This window comes from Leptodactylus fuscus, chromosome 4, assembly GCF_031893055.1.
Source record: "Leptodactylus fuscus isolate aLepFus1 chromosome 4, aLepFus1.hap2, whole genome shotgun sequence".
NCBI lineage: Eukaryota > Metazoa > Chordata > Amphibia > Anura > Leptodactylidae > Leptodactylus > Leptodactylus fuscus.
The window spans coordinates 65,838,127-65,855,861 of record NC_134268.1 but is presented as its reverse complement, the minus strand read 5'-3'; the positions used below and the strand labels follow the sequence as shown (position 1 = coordinate 65,855,861).

General features: G+C 38.3%; 1 protein-coding gene across 1 annotated transcript in view; it reads right to left on the bottom strand.

The window, feature by feature from the left end:
• CDH2 (cadherin 2) overlaps window positions 1–17,735 on the bottom strand; it is a 266,906-nt gene that overhangs the window by 57,600 nt on the left and 191,571 nt on the right. The window contains exons 4-6 of the mRNA XM_075270599.1: window positions 10,825–10,968; window positions 7,296–7,451; window positions 4,704–4,848 (exon numbers count right to left, since the gene is read on the bottom strand). Of these exons, the coding sequence (XP_075126700.1) occupies window positions 4,704–4,848; window positions 7,296–7,451; window positions 10,825–10,968 (445 nt within the window). The remainder of the gene's footprint in view (window positions 1–4,703; window positions 4,849–7,295; window positions 7,452–10,824; window positions 10,969–17,735) is intronic.

The following is a 17,735-nucleotide window of genomic DNA, read 5'->3' as shown; positions in this document are numbered from 1 at the left end:
ACGTGAAGAGGACGTTGCTGAAGAAGATGGAGGTGGCGGTGGAGATTTCTCTCACAGCATTGGAGACGCCCCTAGTGCTGTTTGAGCGCTGAGGCCCTCCCCCAGTGCTGCGAGAGAACTCATTTACATACCAACAAAAAACGGATTTTCAAGCGAATGGCGGCGCGGAAAAGACAACAAAAGGTAGGAGAAGAAAATTGTGATTGAATGATAGGATTCCTTTAAATAACATAACTTGTTACATGGATATGGAGTCAGAAGGTTGTAACAGCCCAACTAAGTAGATTTGTCATTCAGGAATCTAGAAAATGCTAAACAGAAGTTTCTCCAATCTGATAAGGACAGCCCAAAGTAGTATCAAATGGAGATTTTTTTTCACACTGGCATAGTTTTTACATTCGAAGTGTAACCCTGTTATTTTTTTAACTAGTGGAAGGCGACATTATCCCTGAAGAATATAATTAGCAAGTGGCTCTTATGTTATCACCTGCCAACACACTGAAGTATGTGAGAGTAGGAATTGTGATGTTGTCATGATTGATAATTCTGGTTCATCAAATGACTCTAAATGAAAATTACAGGCCTGAGAAAAGTCAAATCTAAACCAAAGAAAAAAAAAGCTGGCAGCAGTATATTGCTTACAAACACATTTGTAGCTCTTTCTGACAAGATACATTGTAAAATGGGCCTAGCAAGTCAATCAATGTGACGGGATAATATTATGGATCATAAAACTGTCATATATATCATTTATGACAAGTCAACCTAGAGCAGTAGGCCCAAAACTAAAAGGGGATGTTCAAGCATTTGATACTGATGACCCTTCCTTAGCATAGTCATCAATATCAGATTGGTCCAACACTCGGCACCCCAAATGATCAGCTATTCAGTTTCCCACTCCAGTTGCAATAAAGCTTTCCAATTCAATTGTAATGAAGACCCTTGACTGGAGTGAGTTGTGTCTGAATTATCACGAGGTTCCAGTCAGGAACTAGTGTAGATGTCCAATATATCTCATGTCACCCACATTCGTAAAAAAAAATGCAGAGAGAGGCACAAAACTGGGGAAGTGGTGCATCAAATGGCTGTGTACAAAGATGCACCACATTAACAACCATCTACACCAAAAAAACAGTGTAGATGCTTTGATAAATCCCCCCAGTGTATGGATATGAAGAACACAGCGCCATCCAAAGTGCCGTGGCAGAGCAGTGTTACTGCAGCTCAGCTCCCATCTACTTCACTACACAGTGAACGTAGCTGTTATTGTGACTTGTTTTCTGTGTTAACTCTGTCCCTGACAACTGCTGAGAACAGGATAGCTAAGGAAATATCAACAAAATCCTGGAAATCTCCTTTAAGGCTGTTTCAGTTTGTAAAATAGTCGACTTTCTGCAGTTTTTTTTTTCCATACAATATGTGAATAAGATTAACCAAAATGTCATTCACTTTGCTGGTAATGTGGTACTGCTGCTTTTCCTCAAGTGGGGACATAGCCTATAGCAGTGATGACGAACCTATTGCACGGATGCCAGAGGTGGCACTCAGAGCCCTCTCTGTGGGCACCCATCTGTGGCACAGATCATACTGTCTGGGGGCCACTGTGGAGCAGATTGTACTGTGTGGGGGCCACTGTGGAGCAGATTGTACTGTGTGGAGGCCACTGTGGAGTGAATTGTACTGTGTGGGGGCAACTGTGGAGCTGATTGTACTTTGTGGGGGTAACTGTGGAGCTGATTGTACTGTGTGGGGGTCACTGTGGAGCTGATTGTACTGTGTGGGGGTAACTGTGGAGCTGATTGTACTGAGTAGGGGCCCTTCACTATTTATATCACACAGTATTGGTTTTATAGCAGACATAATAACATTACGTGGTCACTATAAAACAGATCTGTGCGATGTAAATAGTGAACATTAATTGTTCAAAATTATACCAAATGCAGTACAAAGTTGTTTCTATAATTGATAGCTCTGTAAAGCGCCATTCACACGACTGTATTTTGCGGGTCTGTAATTGTCTGCACTTGTGGATCCGCACAGTATTAAGGTTCAATTGATGTGTTGGCACTTTGCAATAATTTAGTGGGTTTTAGGTTGCAGTTTGGGCACTCCGTCCCTAAAAGGTTCGCCATCACTGGCCTAGAGGGTTCTTTCTGCAAGTACGGGTACTTTTATAGGGATTTATAATGGTAAAAAAGAAAAGCAAATATATTCACTGCCCCAGATGATCTATTATTCCTTTCCACACACGGGAAATGCTTCTCAGTCAAGCTCTGGATGAGGAAGGTTAAACCTATCTATCTATCTATCTATCTATCTATCTATCTATCTATCCAATAAAACAGGAAGCCCTTCAAAATATCCATGAAAACAAGTGGACTTTATTAGCCAATGGGAAATAATTTGGTCCTGGTAGTCGGATGTTTTCTTCAGAAAAGTCCTGTTGCACATAAACTAATAAAGTTCATTTGCTTTCATGGAGATTTTGAAGGGCTTCCTGTTCTATTGGATAGATATATAGATAGATATTGTGAAATGCTAAAGGGAAAGTAAAGTTTCTATCTATCTATCTATCTATCTATCTATCTATCTATCTCTATTAATCTATCTATCTATCTATCTATCTATCTATCTATCTATCTATCTATCTATCTATCATCTATTTATCTCTATTAATCTATCCATCTATCTATCTATCTATCTATCTATCTATCTATCTATCTATCTCTATTAATCTATCTATCTATCTATCTATCTATCTATCTATCTATCATCTATCTATCTATCTATCTATCTATCTATCTATCTATCTATCTATCTATCTATCATCTATTTATCTCTATTAATCTATCCATCTATCTATCTATCTATCTATCTATCTATCTATCTATCTATCTCTATCTATCTCTCTCTGACTACCTAATTGTCTGTCTTTCTTTTGTGCACCAAATAACTTGACAACAATAAAAAATACACTATGTATAACGTACCAGAGAAGAGTAAAACCTGGTAGAATGGTAAATACTAAATGTCTATTTGGCACAAGTTTCTATTTTTCAGCTTTAAAGTCCATACAGTAAGCCACAGAACAGGATTTATAATAATTCAGTTCTCAGGTCTTTTGAAGGGGTTTTCCAGGACTAAGATGTGACTAAAGGCAGGGAATTCTTGTTATATGAATGAATAAACATAACTGAGTGCCTTTATGCATGTTTGGACCAATTGTACCATTCCTTGTACTTTCAGGCTCATTCGATACTTCCTGGTTGTGGGAGTGTCAGTGCGTTACCAGGCAGCCCCTCCCAGCATCCGCCTAATGCATCTCAAAGCAGTTTTATATTCAAGCCCAGTATATATATATACACACACACATCTACTGTATATACAGCTTATAAATGTACGGTAAATACTGTATATACACAAACGTGTGTATCTCTGGATATGTTTTTACCTATAAATAAATATAAATATATTTAGGTTTTCCTCAAAAAAACAAGCCAAACAGGTTTTTAAAAAGATGAATGCGTTTTTTTTTAAACCCATGCATGCTTTTTAAAGCATGCAGTTTCCCCTCCATGATGCTAATAATAAAGTATTCACATCTTTTGCACATGTTTCTCATCTCCTTAACTCCCCCTATGCATCTACCATGCTGCCATCCTGTCAGTGTCTATAAAATCCTGTGACCACTCACAGAAGAATGTCTGTTTGATGGAGACAGGGGAGGAGAGAGACTAAAAGAGTTAAAACTAAATTAAAAAAAATGTGTTTGTCAACCTTGCCGCTGCTGGCTCTAATCATTACTGTGAACAAGGTCCTGGCTTGTCTGGTGATCAAGACCACCCCGAACCTCCACCTGGCTGTTGTGGCAATCAATAAAGTTTAGACAAATGCTACTTTCATCATTGATGCCATTGTACTCATGGTGGGTGTGGAAAACTGGGTGTGGATCTCTGAAAACTATATATAACATTTATACTTAAAGATTATGTACAACTTTGTGGTCATTTTTTAATATTGCATTATATATCATTGGGTAGCAAACATTTTTCAAAGAGGGTTATTATTGAGAAACCTTCTTTCTTTTTCTTCTGCAGCTTTCATTTGCTCGTAGGGTCCATTCACACAGAGTAACGTGCCGCGTGATGTGGCACGTATACGGCGTGTGAGACTTTGAGCGCCGTAAAAGCTCCCATTGATTTCAATGGGAGCCTGGATCGTATACGCCGCGTTATTTTGCGGCCGTGAAAGCTGCTCTTTCTCTATCTCACAGTGTCTAAGAAGGTGCCTTAAAATGTATTCTGTGAGTGTTATCTCTGTTGTCCTAAATGCTCATAGACACTCATGTAATCTGAAATGATATCAGAGTGATAATTCTGCAAAAATTAGTTTTTATGAACAATTAGGACAACAGAGATAACACTCACAGAATACCAGACAGACTTTTTGACAGTCCTCTGTGAGAAGGAAAAAGAGTTTGCACTATATGAAGGTTGCTGAAGAAATAGTAAGCGGCTTTCTTTGGAAAATGTTTTATAGCAAATGATACACAATGCAATAGTAAAATGAAAATAAAATACAAATTAAAATACACACAATCTTTATTTTATTCAGTATTTAATCATGTTGCTGAATTTGGTTCTGAACCAGAAAAATGAAATAGATTGAAATATATAAAAAGGAATTTTTTTATTTTTTTTTACCTGGCTTTGATCCTTCAGAAATGCTCCCGTTCCAAATTTGGTGCAGGAATTCCGGTCTGTTGTCATTCATATCTATGACATTGATCACTATGTCTATGGGATTTTCCACCTGGTTTCCATTTACATCTACTGCGTGTGCCCTCAGCTGCAAAAAACAATTTTATATGGTAGTTCTCGGTAGAAATATGATGCAGAAGATTACACCGTGTGTATGGCTGTCCCGGTGCTACGCTGCTATATCCTGTCCCAGATGAGTTATTTAGAAATATCAGTGAATCTGCTGTCAATTCAAGCACAGTAACTACAGGACTGAATAACAGATGCTCAGAACAAATCTTTCCCTCTATGCTGTATTCTATTGCATTGTCATTTTGTGCTCGGTATGATCACTACATGAGCGGATTTTATGATAAAAAAACAATGCGCGGAAACAAGAGGGTGATGAGAAATTGGAAGAGAAAGCGGGAACATGTATGCAATATATAATTCACGGTGGCTGAAGACTGACTGCTCTCATAGGTGTGATGGTTGATGTCACAGCTTCATTTTTCACACTTGCTGCTCAAGAATATAATCAATAGTAGATCCAGTGTCAATTTAAAGTAAATGACATATGATTGGAAGCAATGGAAGAAAGTGGGTAATGTGAACTCTGTATTAGCACAGCCTTGCTGACACTAGAAAATTCCTTGGCTTGGTTAAATAACAATTGTTTTCCAGCGGACAGAGTTCTGGGAAAGCGAAATTGGCAGCTGCTGCTTTTTATTATTTTTTATACTGGCACAATTTTTGTGATGTGTTATGATAAAATGGCACAAGGGACAATGGCTGATATAAGGAACAATGGCCGATACAAGAAACTTGTCAATGTCTTGTGCCTAGTTTAACTCCCAAATAGGGTTGAGCGATCAGGATTGGAAAAGATCAGATCCCGATCTGCAATGGAGCAAGTTTCATGATTGCGATCGGGATTGGCTGGAAAATGATCGAAAATCTGATTTTGAAATCTCAAGATCGGCTCAACCCTAAAAGTGACTTTTCCCCATAGAGAAGCATTGACTAGGGTTGAGCGATCGAGAAAGATCGGATCTCGATTGGCAATTGAGCAAATTTCTTGATCGGGATTGGCTGGAAAATGATCAGAAATCGGATTTTGAAATCTCAAGATCAGCTCAACCCTAAAAGTGACTTTTCCCATAGAGAAGCATTGACTATGGTTGAGCGATCGGGAAAGATCGGATCCCGATTGGCAATTGAGCAAGTTTCATGATCAGGGTCGGCTGGAAAATGATCGGAAATTGGATTTTAAAATCGATCCTGAAATCTCAAGATCGGCTCAACCCTACTCCCAGGTCCTACTTTACACAGCCAAGGCCTCTACAACATCCCTTAATGTGACCGGACATCTTCATTAGCAGTTGCTCTGGACTCCCCCTCCCAATTGCCCAGTTCATTTTTTTTACCAATATCCTCTACTGGGGAAAAGTTGACATACTTCTATTTACACAGGATAGTTGATAGTTCACCAGTTGGTAGGTTCAACCAATTTGCTCTTGTGACTATGGGCACCATTAGGGGGCTGTTCAGTAGTATAACATTTAATAAGAGAAGAAAGAATGGGTTAAAAAAATAAAATAGCATTGCCCACCTCCCTGATCTTCTCCATCACTGAAGTTCCTAGACACCCTGCATCGCTCTACTATACCAGGCTCTCTTGGTACACAAGAAATATCGCTCACAGACCGAGGTGGGAACCCATTGTAGACAGTGACCGGCTAAACATTTCTTGCATGTCAAGAGTGATCAGTAAGTACAGGGAAGAGGCTTCAGAACAATAGCAGCAGGGGGTAAGTGAGTAATGCTTCTTTTATTTGCCCCTTAACAAGTCTGAAACAACTATACACAAGATGAGGCAAGTGGATCTTGTAGTTCTGTGACAACAGTCATCCATAGAAATAATATTCATGGCTTCACCCACTAACCTGAAATTTCTCATTCACCCGTGGATCTTGTCTTGGCAGCGAGGACATGTATACATTTTCTATTTTAAGAATCCTATGCTTTACTCATATGTTCTTAAATGGAAAATTCAACCTAAATCATTTTTCTAACATGTCATATAGATTTAAAAGATTTCCTAGCTCCAGAAAATCAATTGCACTTAGCTCCAAACGTTGAAAGCAAGATTTCCACTGACCGATCCTACCATAAAAATCATGTTTATATGACAAGTCAAACAAATGATTTAGGATTGGATTTCCCCTTTAAATAAGTAATGGTGGAGATGCACTAACTAGGGCGCAATAGCAAAAATAGCCTCTTCAGCGAAATACTTGGCTTAGGTTTGTTCTAATAATAGTTTTGGATGACCCATGTTTACCAATGTCTCTTTATGTCTTTATTCGGCTCTGATACATCTGTATGTCCAACCTCAAAAATCCAAACTAGGCAATGGAAACTAAGAAGGCTGACCTGTAACTAATGAATGGTGAAGACAGGAAGCATATTCTATGTGTAAATCCAAGGCTAGCTACTTTATCTAGTATCAAGCATAAATATTGCTACATTTGACATATTCTGAGGGATTCTTACATGAAAAACTGCAATCTGTTCCCGATCCAAAGGCTTTGTTACAGAGAGTTGCCCTGAAATAGGACTGATAATGAACACGCCAATGGGTGGTTGGTCAGCTCCGGGACCAGTCACACTGTATCGCAAGGAAAGGCTTTTATCACGATCTGACCTGATCTGTAAACGACAAGAGATATATTAGTGTAAATATTCAGATAGAAGAGAAAATAAACCAAAACATAAGAACAATATCTGACACTGCAGCATATACAACATGGTAGATGTTTTTTTCACTTCAACTGGTAGAGGTAAGAGAGAAGTTATAAAAAATGAGAACCTTGATGAACACCAGTGATGCTTACCTGGCATTTTTTTTTTAACTATTTGACACAATCGTGGTGCACATTCTCAAATCTAAAAGGGGTTTTCCCATCTCAGTTTTTATGCAGTCTTTTTAAAGTCTTTTCTTCTCACTTCCTGTATTTATCCTCCCCCTTCCTAAGGGCCTGAGAAGTCTCAAAACACTTCTGCAGGTCAGATAATATGCAGATGCTTGTACAGAATGAACTCAGTGTTATTTGTGTGTTTACATAGAGAGATAACAGACCGGGTTTTATCAGCTAACTGCAATTAGTTGAACGATTGTCCTGTTGAGCACTGAGTAAGTGACGTCACTTGTCCTATCTCACAGGTCTGTGGTTATAGCAACACTGTGTAAACAATGGGAGGAATAAAGTCACAGAGCAGGAGAACAAAGCAGAATTTCTAAAGCAATATATTTAAGAAAAGTCTTCAATTTGAATAAACTACCAGTATAAATAGGATCCATGAGATGGGACAATCCCTTTAAGTCCACCTCCTTTCGAAAGACCAATCCCTTTTCCTGAAAAGTTATGCCCCACTTTGGTAAAAATGTCTAAGGCTGAGGCCACGCATTGTGGAAATGCTGCATACTTTGTCAGGAGTGGATTTAGCTGAAGGGATAAGTATAAGAGTTTCACCATATAATACCCATTCCCCTTGAAACCACTCTTGGTTCAAAGAAAACACAGAAAAATCTTGCTCTAAAAATGCAGCTTTTCGACAATGTCTGGCCTCATAATGAACGCACATAATGAATTAATCTAGAATTCTGGTGTATTTGGCTTTATAATCTCCACTGAGTTACATCTGAGACAATGTATCAATATTATAAAAAAATGATTTACCACTAGACATCAAATATGACTTTTATATCTAAAGATTGTCTTTATCTATGCTACTTCTTATTTCTCTTTAAAAGGAGGATGCTACCGGTAAATTTGCTATAAAACTAATTCCAGCACCTTGTAGAGGTGATTTTACAGTTTCCAAACATGTCTCTTTTATTCAGCTTTGGAGCCCCAATTTCATGTGAAATGATGCTTTATTCATATTCAAATGAGGGGTGTGTGATCTGGGGGCATATCTTAACTTGCCTGGGCTTCAATCTCAGGCCTAGATTCCCAGGTAAAGCACTTTCCCCATCAAATGCATAGGAATAAGGCAGTAGTTTACATGGAAATGGTGTTCCAAAGCTGAATAGCAGAGATATATCTGGAAACAGTAGAATCACCTCTACAAGTTACCTTGAATGTCGGGCTGTCAGACTCCCTTTAGCCATTTTCCGATAAAAATATATAGAAATTTGGTATTTCCGTAGTCATACTGACCCACAGAATGCATGTAACTTGTCATTTTGGCTGCAAAGTGAACTCTATAAAAAGGAAGCCGATAGAATATCACGCAAATGCAGTTTTACTTTAATTCCAACGCATTCTGATTTTTTTATTGGTGTCATTACAAAGTACAATTTGTACCCATAAATATTAAGCCTACATATGGCTCTCTGAACGGAAAACTAAAAAAAAAAAAAAATCAAAAAATGGCTATGGCATGTTATGTTACCATTTTTGGGGATGCAGAACCCCCGTATCGATACAATATTTTTAACTTCTAATGATTGTCCTGGAGAGAATTAATAGTGTAACATGGAGCACTGTGTGTATGGATGCTGACTTCAGTATGTAGACTATACCTGGAAACATAAGAACAATGACCGTAAGACTATATATCACTATGGCTTTATGCCAGTAGTCGGTACCAACATAACTGGAGTGTTAATGTAACCTTGTAACATAAATATTTTCTCTTCTAGTATTCTAGTACGCGCCATTTTCAGTCCCCAGATTGCAGCCAGCATAGTAACCAATGGATATTTTTGTTCATGTTACCATGACTACATGTAAAAATATCAACTGTTATTGTGTTTCTGTTATTTTTACTTGTGTATTAGTTTATTTAATAGAGAATAGAAATTATATGCATGCATTCATACATGACCCTGGATGTCACCCTGGCAACCAGAATTAAGTATTTTCAGTAGTTTATCAGAAAACAGTGCACGATAGAAAAATAAAAAATGACGTCAATGTTGCTTTGTTGGCAATTTGCATTTTTTTTTAAGGAATGTGCATCACTTTGCACCTGTACTTTTAAAACAGATCTGTTACTGATCAAATTTTTTTGGAGGACAAAAAAAACCCAGTCATGAGCAGCTGCGCAAATGGAGGAAAATATACAGTTCTTATTATAGACTATATATTTGGTGGATACTTTTTATACAGTCGCTAACTATGTCGGCCGGACAGCACTAACACGGTTTTATACTGTGAGCCCTGCTAGGGACAGTGAGTGATGACATCTGTAAAACACTGTGGAATACGTTGGCGCTATATAAGCCAGAGAAATAAATAAAAATGTCTGGCAACGGCTCATTCTCTTCTCCCCACTGAAAACACATGCATGCTTGGCTGAGTAAGGGTTAGTCGGGAGGAACAGCTGTCAGACAAGTAAGCTAATGAAGGTATATGGGCACCAGTGATGGCTAACTGCAGTTCCCGGATATTTGTGGGATTTTTTAAAATTATTTTTTATTTTTATTTTTTTGGTGTTTAACTGTATAATGCAAACTGGGTTGTTGGTGTCATGGTCAGCGCTGAACGACTTAAGAACCTACTGTATATAAAGCTGAATACTGCGTAGAGTGACTGGATCACTATATATAAACTGCTGTTACCATGCAGCTGTACAGTGCTAATACTTTTACATTTACTTTGCATTTCAATTGCCTAGAAAATAAAAGACTAGAGGAAGCAGAGAGAACACAGCTACGCCATTTTATTTACTGTATCTGAAGGCATTAATGAAATGACGTACCGGATAGCGGGGGTTAATAGTTGTAACACAACTGCATTCACTGAAGAACATCTCATAGGCACATACCTTGACAATACTTATTGGAAATGATGATTTTTTTTGATATTCTCCTTTCCCTATTATTACATTCATGACACGCTTGTCCCACAAAATAACCACGGAGTGTCATTAGCTATTATTGGAACGGCTAAGGAATCGGGAAGATCTATGCGGATATTTAAGTGCTGTGGGAATTTGCTATACGCTATTAATGCACAATGTTGGTGGCTACTGGGGAAATGCAGAAAATAAAGTTCTTCATTTTAATACTCACTCGTACTAATTCCTGAGGAAACGATCCCCTTGAGTTCTCCGGTACGTTAATTGGTGGAATAACCCAGTCTCTTTTCTGTCGTTGTAGAAAGCCATTGTGCTTACGTGGTGGAGGAAAAGTAATTTCTCTGACTTCAAAAGAACCCTGCAAAATAGAAAGGAGAAATATAAGTTCATATTTAGCCTCATTGGAAAGGTCATGACGGAAACATAAGGGTGAGAATCTGAATTTTCAGTCTGGAGTATAAATGTACCTGAAAATCACCGCTTAAAAAGCTTAATCCAATTTCTATGTAGGCTGGATTTTTTAGAAAACAGATGGATCAGAGAAAGAAGAGAAAGTTGGAGCTTGTTCCTTATAAGGGCCATTATTGATTTTCTGATAACGTCTGTGTGCATAGTGATTCCATTTTCCAAATAAATGATCTCTAGTTTAGTCTCTGTTCAGTGCTCTCCTCACTGTTTGATACATGCATGCAATAGGACTCGGGTTCATAAAAGATGTTCATTGCACAATAAAACATCTGCTTATAAGGGACATGCATCATTGTGATTCTACCTCTGGTACATTAGGTCGCGCAGTGCAGATAACTGTGCCATACTGCTCATCTACCTCGCTGATACTGATTCACAAAAGACCCAGGTAGTCAGATGCCTGCGGTAAGGATAGATAGGGCAGAGGGGAGATCGCTGGAGCAGAGTCTGATCCTTTATAGACAGATCTAGTAGAGTTAACCCGAAATTCTGCAATTGGTTAAGCTGCTGTAACGTGACATATCATCACAGAGGACAACAAGAAACAACGAAAGGCCATTGGAAAAACATATTTCAATTACACATTGAACATTTCATTGTTCTTTATTGTCTTCTGTAATAAGATACAATGTTGCAGCAGCTTGATTTAACTTTGCTACATCTATCTATCTATCTATCTATCTATCATCTATTTATTATCTATATATTATCTATCTAATATCTATCTGTCTATCTATCTAAATATTATCTATTATCTATCTATCTATCTATCTATCTATCTATCTATCTATCTATCTATTATCTATCTATCTATCTCTGAGCTTCAGCCTGTTGTGTCCATTCCATATAAATTCAGGTGAGAAACCTAGACCTGTTCTTAGTATTATGTTGTGAAAGACAGAACGAAGCATGTATGTACTTTAGTATAAGAATAATGCCCTTTATGCCGTATTTTCTCTCAAGAACGCCATGATAGCCTTCTCTAGAAGGTGAACAATACCTTGTGGCACTGCCAATCTACACACACTGAAATGTCTTTTATCCAGCAGTTTTGCCTGGCATTAGTTTCTAGCACAGAATACCTGACAAGCTGTCATCTCATACACTTCTTATAAGTTTCAGTAAGAACTTTCAAAGTGTTTTATCGCGCAGTAAATATTGTATTTTATAAAGGTTATAGCTGGGAGTTCATAACCTGATACTCGATGGGGTATGTGGATGAAAGATTAAAAGAGTTACTCTACAAAGCACTGGAATTGGCATACAATGTGCAAATACTGGGAAATACCCTGAACTGTGTCGAAGACCAAGGAAGGATTCCATATTAAAGCCCCTTTTAATAAAAAAAAAAAAATGCCTATTATGTGTCCCTGTCCTCAAGACAACTATCCCTGCTCCTGTTCTGTGGCACTTTAATGTTATCATAGGAACACTAAAGTTGCCACAGATTACTTATTATATTTTATAAATTAGCCCAGAAAGAAAAGTTGTTTACTATGAATCCCAGTCATTTATGGCAATGCTAAATTGTCAGGGCAGAGGGTAAAGAGATGTGCGGACCCAGACGCTTATAAGGTAACCCATTGTAGACTGGCACACAAATGTGATATTTAAAAGGGTTAGCTTTAGGATAAGCCATCAATAATGAATAGGTGAGTGTCCGACTGCTGATTGAAGGGGACATGGCACTCCAACGGGTACGGCTTTCCTTTCATTGTTACCAGGCATAGCTCCATTTTGAAGTTGCCGTGCTTGGTTTGGAAGCTTGGCACCAAATAGCTGCAATACTAGATACAAACACTACAAAATGTGCCTGTCATTTATTGAAGGGACCGGGCACTAGCTGGAGCCACCATGGCTGCTTCAGTTGGATGACTGGCGAGAGTGAGAGGAGTCGGCCCTTTAACTGATCTAAGGCCTCGTTCACATCTGCGTTGGAAATTCGTTTGGGGGAGTCCCCAATGGAATACCAAATGCATTGGCAAGCGGTGTGCAGTGAAAGCACACAAATCCTATAGACTATAATGGGGTCTGTGTGGTCTCCGCATGCTGCCCGCACGCAACATGCGTACAGTACTTTGTGTTCTACTTTGTCTGAACGATTTGTGTGGGCAGTGCGTGGCAAGCACATGGACCCCCGAATGGATTACCAAATGTAGATGTGAACCAAGGGTAATATTGAAGGAATTTCCAGGTAGAATAATAGATAAATGGTTCAGTACCAAAGATATATGTGGGGAGAGCTTATCCATAAATGTGCTATACATCGTAGTATCATGAACAATATCTCAAAGATCCATTGGTATTCTTTAAATACGAGTAGCATTCTTCTGAATGTTTGATCATTTTCCCTTTCCTTTTTTGAATACATACAGTATAAAACAAATGAAAAGATGAATAATTAAAAGCATTTACAGCTAAAGTACTTATGTACCTATATACTATGTTATACTGATAACCTTCAGGATTAATAACTGCATTGCGGTCAATGGGTATATGAACATCATTCATGTAGATCCAATGTTTTCTAAAAAAACAAACACCTTGGAACTTCACAGGAAAGCATTGGGTCAACACCTCCGTCACTGAGATCTGTGCTATAAAATAATAGCCTGAGTCACTGTGTTATCTCATCTGTGAAACTGCATTATTTTGTACAGTTCCTAAGGCTGCATCCGCTGAAGTTAAATTAAAATAACCCGATAAAATAAGGTAAGCCAAGATAGATTGATGCGATACAGCATGCAATAGCTATGAACCTGGCCATATGCTTTGTCCATGATCCCCATAGGTGCAAGCTTGCCTTCAATGGTGTTTTGAGCAGCTCATGAAAAAAGTGCTTGAAGGAAGCTCTCAGGAGCAGAAGAAAACATAGATCTTGATGAGAGTGTCATACTAAGAGACAGAGGTGAGGGAGAGGAGGTTAGATTGATGTGTGGAGGCCACAGTAAAGGGATCAATATTGTGGCTATCCAGGGAATAGCTAGGTAAGTAAATGTGCAAGAATGGGGGAGCGCAAATGAGAACCAGACAAGATCAGAGTTCAGAGTGCAAGCTCAAATACACAACCATGGCTGTTTTTCCTGTGTCTTTTGAGATGTAATAACGGCAAAAAAAAAAATAAAAAAATCTAGCCATTTTCTATTCTAGATTCATTAAATGGCCATACATTTCTTCAGACAGCTGAAAAACAGAGAAAAAAATGACTATCTACAATTGCAGTAAAGTCAATATCCGAGGCTTGCAAAACTGAGGAGGTCTGACAACTAGCACCTCAACCAGTGAGTTGTTGTGGATGATGGATAAGCACCATGCAAGACCACTCATCTCCCATCGAGTGAATTACTTGATCCATCAAGTTTAACCTTTCACACACCTAGATAACTGATCCTGAGGAAGGTGCCAAGTGGATGAAAAAAAATCCTTCCATATAAGAGTCAGATAATTTTTCTGGATCAACTGAATGTCATCCATGATTATATTAATGATACCTCTGACATGTCAAATATCTGTCATGACATCCTTTCGGGTTACAACGTTCCAAGGTTTGAGTACTCTAACAGTAAAGAAGCCTTTCCTACCTTGCTGTTTAAATTATCTTTCCTCCGTCCCTATGTAAAGTTCTCGGAATCAAAAATTCATGTGTCAGTTATTTGTATTGGCCTTGTATGTATTTGTACACGTTAATAAGATCACGTCTATGGAGTCCAGGGAAATGTAAATTCCCTGCTGTAGTCTGTTAACATACTTCAAAGTCAATCTTAGCTTTGTGGTGTAGAAGAAAGCGCTGTCCATTGCAATGGATAGAACAAATAGAAGTGCAAACAACCCTAATGCAAATCTGAGAATCACTCATTCATTTTACATACCTCTGTTCTTTTACCTAAGAAATGATCAACCTTTCCCGGCACCCTACTGCTGGCTGATGGTAATCCTTTAGTGCAGTGATCATACAGCGGCCTCTCCTCTACCTATAGGCAATGCTATGCATACATTTACATCGCCAAGCAGTTTCATCAATGTAAGTCACCGCTCGCCTTTCATATCTAGTAATGATTTCCAATACCGTGGATTCACACCTGAACTCTGATACATATGGAATACACAGCTTTAAATAATTTTATAATTAAAATATTTTTTTTTTAATAAAAAAAAAAGATTGGACAATCCCTTTATATATGTGATATAATATAACATATCCAATCTACTAGTAACCTGAGTTGAACTGGAACTGATTGCAGAGGCCCCATGTATGTGAAAAACGGGCGTGTAATGGACGTTAGTTTTTAATATCCGTTACATGTCTGTTTTTAGAGTAATGGGAGTCATGGATGAATACACATGTCCATTCTGGAACAACGTCAGTTAAGAAAATAGGTCAAATCCATGGGTCATATTTTAAAGTTCTTTTTTTTTTTTTGGCTAATGTATCAGTTCACTGATGTTAAAAACAGATGAGTCAGTTGGGAAAAAAAAAAGATCAATAAGTTCTTTGGTCAGAAAACTGCTGAACCATATGTGACACGTTGATGGAAAACTTAACATACTACCAGTTTTTCGTCCATTTTTAATGGCCTTAGTGGTAGCTCCATCTAATTTTTTTGAAATGTCCTGAATTTTTTTTAATGTAGATTGTGAGCCCCATATGTAAATTTTTCTTCCTATCAGTATGTCTTTGCAGAAATCCACACAAACATGGCAAGAACACACAAGCTCCTTGCAGATGTTGTTCCTGGCGAGATTCGAACCCAGGACTCCAGTGTTGCAAGGCTGCAGTGCTAACCACTGAGCCACCACGTTGTCCAAAAATGTACTAAATCTTGCTTTTAGGATTGGGCTGGTACATGGGGGAACAGATGAACCCCCCATTGGGTCCCTGAGCCATGGTGGGCCCCAACTCCTGCATGAGAACTGCACTACATACTGATAGACAACACCCCGCATCTCAACCAGCTTTATCCGGCCCATTCAATAAAGTGGACAGATTATTTTAATTTCCCAGATATCGATTACATGAGCACATTGGGTGATGGGATGACATCTAGTTACATAGGCAGGCCAGCCATTATCCTCCCTATTGGGGCCAGATTTTTTTGAGACAAAGTGAGTAATATAATGGAATCCCTTATACTTCTCCTTTCTGCCCAATCCACTCCTGGTTTTGGCTCAAAAAAACAAAAACAAAAAAAAAGCGGCAAAATTCCGCATGCTGGAGCCTTAAATGTAGTATTTTCGTGAAGGAATCCCTTTTCTACAGTCCAATGCCGTGTCACACTAACTTCTTTGCTGCAAAAATGTTATGGAATTTCATTCACAAAAGAAATTTCCATGTGTTGACATGATTTCCATGCAGCTGTGTAAGCAGAGCGGCGTACGGTGCATTCACTGCTTATTATGTATTACCAATGTGATAAGGCTAATGCTGTCATGTACAGAACTGCCACAGGTATGGAAATCTGTGAGATGTTCCACTTACTACAATATATTAATGTGCATTCTTAAAATGAGTGGAATGAATTTAAAGAAAGAAATGCATCGCAACACTAAATAGACTAAATATTGTATTGTTCTTATTCCCATAAGAAACGATCAGGTCATCTACAAATGTCAATATTATCATGATAACTCTATGAGATGGCGGACCGTACTACGCTGTCATACATAGCCTAAGAAATTATCAAGTATCAAGGTGGTCTATATGTCATTAGGAAACCTCCTGATATGAATATAATTATGAAAGAAATATTAATAATAATGATTATTATATTCATCCAGGTAAGGGTAAAATATCATTCTCTATCACAGCCATGTTGTACAATTATTCATTTCACTTCTGTACATTACTGGAGGTAAATATAAGAGGTCCCTCTCCAAAGGACATACACATTCATGCTGCTGCGGTCCCACCACCAGAGGGCAGCATTGCTAACCACACTCACCTTCCCTTATCACAACAAAGGATGGATAGCTGCAGCAGCCAGGAGGGAAAGTAGGCAAAAGAGGAGCTGACCTCATCATGTTTATAGACTGGAAGGCCTGTGCTAAATATATATCAGCAGGTGACAGGGAAAGTATTCCAACATGAAAAATGTTATTTTCCATTGTCAATAAGGATACTGTTTCCTGATGCATAAATCTAAGGGGAACTTAAAATGTGGTGTTTCTCATTGCAATAATTCAGAAATATTATTCAATAGTTGCCATGCACAATGCTTTCTAGTTCTAGGCTGCACAGCATCCAGAATGTCTCCAAGTCAGTTCACCAATACTGAAGGGATGGATATAAGGTCACTACAATAGGAGAATGCTACCTGCTGCACTGCATTCTGGGTGACTTACTCTATATAAATATATAATATATATAATGAGCCAGCAGGGAGTGCTGTGAGATTTCTCAGCAGAACTCTGAATGCAGCTGTGGATGAGAATACTGTAGCAAGATAAATAATGTAATGTAGGAAAAGTCTTTACAAAGCTGCTCGGTTTTACGTAGTTTTATTCTATACATTATCACTGGTCTATGATCAAAGATGATAATATTCACATATCATCTGTCCTAAGTGTGTATCGAGAGATTTATGCCAGGGGAAATTCTGTATAGGGTTCCTGTCATTGCTCCTGCCATGTCTGTTTCAGTGAGTACCTGCGCTCTTCATA